Source organism: Malus domestica, chromosome 15, assembly GCF_042453785.1.
Source record: "Malus domestica chromosome 15, GDT2T_hap1".
Lineage (NCBI taxonomy): Eukaryota > Viridiplantae > Streptophyta > Magnoliopsida > Rosales > Rosaceae > Malus > Malus domestica.
Genome location: NC_091675.1, coordinates 45797361 through 45803501, shown reverse-complemented (window position 1 = coordinate 45803501; position 6141 = coordinate 45797361). Strand labels below are relative to the sequence as shown.

At 36.0% G+C, this 6141-nt stretch overlaps 1 protein-coding gene across 1 annotated transcript; it reads left to right on the top strand.

The window, feature by feature from the left end:
• The first annotated feature begins 914 nt into the window (after positions 1–914).
• LOC139191964 (uncharacterized) lies at positions 915–3992 on the top strand. The gene is made up of 2 exons (XM_070813003.1): positions 915–1074; positions 3547–3992. Exons 1-2 carry the CDS (start codon positions 915–917, stop codon positions 3990–3992), a joined length of 606 nt encoding a protein of 201 aa, XP_070669104.1.
• The last annotated feature ends 2149 nt before the right edge of the window (positions 3993–6141 follow it).

Sequence of the window (6141 nt, the reverse complement as noted above, 5' to 3'; positions counted from 1 at the left end):
GTATTCCTAGATTCATAGCGCAGCCCCACCCCACCATCCCAACCTAATCCAGACTAGCTCTGTGGATGCAAATTTCTTCCTTCTTGATCTTGAACAATTTTGCACCTACAAAACAATTAACACCTTAGGTTAAGGCCAAGAGCCTCACGCGCTTACGATGAATGGGGGGGCTTGGGCCGAATAATCTCTGATGCCAAAGTTAGAATTTAGAGAGAAATAGTGTTTAGAGAATTTTGAGATTTTTGCCAAAGTGTTGGAATGAGTTTTTGGTGAAAATAGGAGCCTATTTATATGGCTAGGCCGGTCTAATTTGGAGAGAAAGTGGCCGGCCATAATGATGTTTTTTTTGTGAAACTTTTGGTTTAATTAGCCAATTTATTGGCTAATTAAACATGAAAGAAATAAATGCGGGGTTATAGGATTAATTGACTAACTTAATTTGGGTAATAAAGTGGAAAAAATAAAAAAGGTGAAGAGCAAAGGATGTGGCCGGCCTTTGACTAGCTTTAGGGTTGAATTGGATGTATTTTGTGATTAATTGGATGATTTAATTGGATGATTTAATTGGTATTTAATGGATTAATTAGGTAATTAATCTATTAATTAACCAATTAACATAATATTTTGGAGGTTACCTTGCAAAAGGGGATTTGATGAGATGGACTTTGAATTGTTACCTATTTTGGACACCTCTGTCTTGGTTGAAGAGGGTTGTCCGCTGCTTGCGCGTAGGAACCTCGTTGTACTGCAAAGATATTTTTGTCTTTTTTGTCCAAAAATCCACGTATTGCCTTATGAATATTTTTGGCTCCACAAGCCCCAATCTTTCCCGACCATACCCAATTGAATCCTTATATACCCATCTTGAATTGTGGTTCCATATCATAGAAACACATGAGTTGCTTTTCATGGCCATGGCGGCGCCGAAACTCTCCGGTGCCGACAGCACTGCAGGGCTTTTTGTAATGACTCATAATAATTCTTCTTGCCGTAGCGGAATGATCTGGGCAGCGGGCAGGCATGGGGAGAAAAAAGGGTGGGGCGGAGGAGAGGAAGGGATGAAGGTGTTCGATGGTGGGACTGCGGGGAGGAAGTCGTCAATATTATAATTATTTTCTTAATGTTTTAATTTATTTTTTTGGTGTATAATTTTTTTTAATATTCCTTTTCTGATATTTCTTTTTATTGTTTAAATAATTAGTTATAATGGTAAAATTGTTAATTTATTAGAAGAATTTTGACTGAAGGGGTTATATGAAAGTGAATTAAAACCTGAGGGGGTGTTAGTGTAATGTCTCAAATGTGAAGGGATTTTGTGAAAACTTGATAAACTCAAGGGGTTTTGGTGTAATTAACCTGAAGATTGGTACCCTTGTGAGACCTAGGTTGAACACACTGCCCATGGTTCCTTTTTTCCAGCACCAAGTCTTATAACATGACTCCATCTTTGGCAACGCTCCTCTCTGTTTTCTCCCTCGTTTTCCTATATGAGCTTGGAAGGGAAAGACACTTTCTTTCTGCACAGTAAAAAAGGTGTGCGACTCTAGCTCAAACTTGATTCAGTTTGGTCATCTTAGCTTTGGGTTTTTAGTTGGTTGCTGAGTGTCTTGGTTGGTTTGTAAGGGAAAGGATAAGGATTTGTTCTCTCAAGCCTTCCCACGTGAACTTAAGATCATGGGTTTGGATTTTTGGTTCTCTCAAGCAACCCAAAATCTTCCACAATCCCAATTCCATGAAGGCCTAGTAAACTTTCGTAACCATCCACACCACGACCCTCGGCAAGCTCTATTATGCGGCTTGAGTCCACTTATGTGTATCGCGTGTTTGGCGTGATTTGAATTAAAATATCAATGTATTAATATTATAACACAACTTGGCACAATAAGTATGTGTGACTTGCATGGACTTAGTGTGATTTTCTGAATGTTCAATTTATAAATTATTATTTTATTAACGTGGCATGATTGTGAATTTGCATACCCTTCGCATGACAATTTACACATGAATTTAAGCTTGATTTGTGATAAATATACAACAATTGGGCTTGTTAATGAAAATTTTGAACCTTAACATTAACTCGTTTGATTATTTAGGCTATGAGAAAATCAAATTGTGCCAAAGATTCTAACCCTGGCCCGAAAATTAAAACATGTTCTTTGATGAGACTCTTTCCCTTCTCGTGTGCTAACTGACGAAAACGTGATGATGCTTCTTCCTAGTTTCTTTTTGATGTGCCTCTTTTCATGTGCTTGTTGGATGTTGGACTCTAATCCAACGGTTAATAGGTCAATATAGTTAATAAGGATTGATGTGGAATGTAAGTATGATTAGGGTTTAGTTATAAGCTATAACTTGGACTCCAAGTAAAGGAATATAACTCGGTTATAATTGGAGAATAAGGGCTCTTGATACTATCCTATTTGGATTGAGATTTGGTAGATTATATCCTTGTTCAATAAGGAATCCTTGCATATGATTATGGGAATGTATGTTAGGGTTGAAGTAATATAAATATTAAGGGTAGGTCCCTGCATACACCACCAATACACATACTTGGAGAACTTCCCATAGGTTCGAGTAATACAGTGGTGGTGAGTGTGCAGAAGACCATCCTTCAAAGTTCAAACTGTTCGAGATTGCTTGCTACTATCGCAATGCTTGCTGTGCTAGGAAGATGTCTTCACAAGGTTGGTTCAATGGTGTTTTATTGTACATGAACATATTAGGTATAACAGTTGGTATTAGAGCCAACATTTGTGTGATTAAAATCCATAAAGAACTGACGTACATAAGATCATACATGCAGTATGAATGAACTGATGTTTCTTTAAAATTTTCGATTCTGGTTTCTTTTCCGCTAATACGATTAATACTTGCATGTATGAAGTTTTGATATACTTTCCTTGCTTATTTATAAGGATCTCGACTAAGTATGGAACTAAGTAATAATACATAAGAGAACTACAACCAAGTACCATGAATGTTGTGCTATGATTGCATTCACGGAAATCCTAAAACTGTCTACCATGCATAATTGATGTAAAGATCTATTTTTTGGTCTATTAAAACTAAGAAATTGTTTGCTTTAGAAGTTCTGATTGTTAAGCATGTCTGCTAATCGAAGGTTTTGAGGTTTATAACATGTTGAAAGTTATATCATGATCAATGTTTTTTTTTAGATGTAATTGAATGATTGAAACACAACAAATTCGTTCCAATCATTCAAGAACTGTTGAAAATTCAAGGTTTAAATTGATCAGATTGTATCAGTAGCCATAACAGTGAGGTTCTATCCCCAAATAAAGATGTGACTAATCGACATGGGTTAGGTTACTGATAGCTCAGTGAGGACATATAAGATGCATGAGTTGTGGAAGTTAATTGCTAAATAAAGGTGGATGGCTTTCATGTCATATCTTTACTTATGCGACCTATATGTTTTGCATTGATACTGATTAAACTTGAAAAACCAAACAAAGGTTAAGTTGTTTCAGTTATACAGAATATAGAGTCTTGATTGCTTATTTTCGTTTGAAAATCTTTCAGTAATTAGCTCCCTAAATTCAATTCAAACACTCAATGGAACCAACTATAAGAAATGGAGGCATGACATTAAAATAACTCTAGGGCTCAAGGATTTCGATTTAGCTTTAAGAGAGAATGAATCAGCTAAGCCTAATGGAGATACAATTGCAGAAAAGAAGAATGAGTATGAGAAGTGGATTAAGGCTAACAGAATGACATTGCTGGTAATCAAAAGATCAATGTATGATTTAGTTCGAGGGGCAATCACTGAATCAAATAATGCTAAGGCATACCTTGACTCCATTGAAGCAAAGTTCAAGGAATTCGAGAAGCCAGAAACTGGAACACTCATGAACACTCTTATAAACACTAAATACCTTGGTGGTGATGTGAGAGAGCACATCCTTTCAATGGTTAATGTAGCTGCAAAGCTCAATGCACTTAACTTCAAGATAAATCTTTTCTAGTGCATCTTGCCCTCAATTCCTTACCTCCCGAGTACTCACAGTTGAAAAGTACTTACATAGCTCAGAAAGAAAAATGGGACCTGAACGAATTGATTGCTATCTGTGTGCATGAAGAGCAAAATATTCGACAAGATAATGGAGAGAAACAAGTCAATGTAGTGGAGAGTGTCAACACTCTCAATGAGAAAGACAACCCTCCACAGAAGAACAACAAAAAGGTTGTAGGAAGGGTCAATAAGGGTAATAACCATTTGAGAATTTATAAGGGTGTTGGAATGAAATGTTTCTTCTGCAAGAAGGTAGGACATCAGAAAAATGAATGTAATAGGTATAAACGTTGGAAGGATAACAAGGAGAGTAAGAAAAACAAAGGTTTGGTGCATAGAATTTCAGTTTGTTTTAAATCGAACTTGGTTAAGATATCTTATGATACTTGGTGGCTTGATACTAGTGCTACAATTCATGTAGCAAACTCTTTGCAGGGTACATTAGTAAGAGGGTGCCAAACAAGGATGAGGTGTGAGTGTTAGTGGGGAATGGAGCTAGAGTTGCAGTGGAGTTCATTGGAGTAGTTAGACTTGAGTTATTTTTTGGTTTTTTGCTAGATTTGGTTGATGTTGCTTATATACCTTCCATTAGAAGGAACTTAGTCTCAGTTAGTAGGCTTGTTAAATCAAAGTTTAAGTTTGATATTAATGATAATGGTTTTTTCAATATTTCGAAGTTCCAACTTAATTGGTGGAGTATTGGTTGGTGACATGTTCAAGCTTAACTGCAATGTACCAATAAGTGTGGTCAACACAATAGGGCACAAACGAACAATGACAAACGACACCTCATCCAAGTTATGGCACAAGAGATTAGGGCATATTTCAAAAGAAAGAATGCAAAGATTAACTAGGGAACAAATTTTTCCATCACTAATCTATGGTGATTTCGAAATTTGCACTAACTACATTAAGGGAAAATTGATAAACCAGAAGAAGAAGGGTTCAACTAGAAGTATGAAGTTGCTAGAACTGATTCAGACAGACATCTGTGGACCTTTTCCAACATCAACACACGATGGTTACAAGTATTTCATTACATTCACAGATGACTTTTCTAGGTTTGGTATGTATACCTATTGGCAGAGAAGTTAGTGCTTTTGCTGCTTTCAAAATCTATAAGACAGAAGTAAAGAATCAATTAGACTACAAAATCAAGGTAGTAAGGTCTTATAGGGGTGGAGAGTATTATGGAAAGTTTAATGAATCTGGAAGACATCTTGGTTCTTTTGCATTGTTTCTATAGGAGCATGGAATTGTTGCTGAATACACTAATGTTGGTACCTCTTGCAAAATGGAGTTAGTAAAAGAAGAAATAAAACCTTGATAGAAATGGTGAGAAGCATGATGAGTAATTCAAAACTACCCACTTTTCTTTGGGGTGAAGCAATCAAAACTGCAAACTATTTGCTGAATAGAGTCCCTAGCAAATCTGTCCCTAAGACACCATTCGAGTTATGGACCAACAGAAAACCAGTGCTAAATCACTTGAGAATTTAGGGATGCACTGCAGAAGCAAGAGGCATATAATCCATTGGAGAAGAAGTTGGACCCTAGAACATTGTTTCATAAAAGGGTTGCTACTTTAGTAATTCAAACATTGTTTCAATATAGTTCCAGTTCTTATTTTCTGATAGGAAATAAAAGTTTTTGAAATATCATAAGCAACTGATATGTATTATAGTGAGATAATGTAGCAGCAAAAGGTTATTAGCTGCACTCAATAATGTTGAGAGATTGATTGGCATATGTGCTGAGTTTTTCCAAAAAAAAAAAATATGTGAGCTATTCTTATAGCTTGAAAGCTTTATAGGAAGCATTAAGCAATCATAAATAAGATTGATTAAGTGGACCTGGAAGTGATGAAGTTGATGCTTTCGACTCATGGTTATGTGGCTCACTTATGTACCAAGTCTGTGATTGATCTTGTTCAGTGATTATAAGAGCTCATGAACACTCATGTAAGTTCATAGTCTTCGATAGTTCTAAATGTGTAATCTTTACTTGACAAAAGTATGCAAGAAGCTTATTAGCTTAACTGAATCCATTGGCCAATAAAAAATCATGCTTACAGATTCATTAAAGTTCTTCCTTGAGTTAGC

Coding starts and splice junctions, on each gene's coding strand:
- LOC139191964 (XM_070813003.1), top strand. CDS start 915: ATGGCGGCGCCGAAACTCTCCGGTGCCGACAGCACTGCAGGGCTTTTT. Junction 1,075..3,546: donor AGGGATGAAGGTGTTCGATG/GTGGGACTGCGG, acceptor AAAATCTTTCAG/TAATTAGCTCCCTAAATTCA.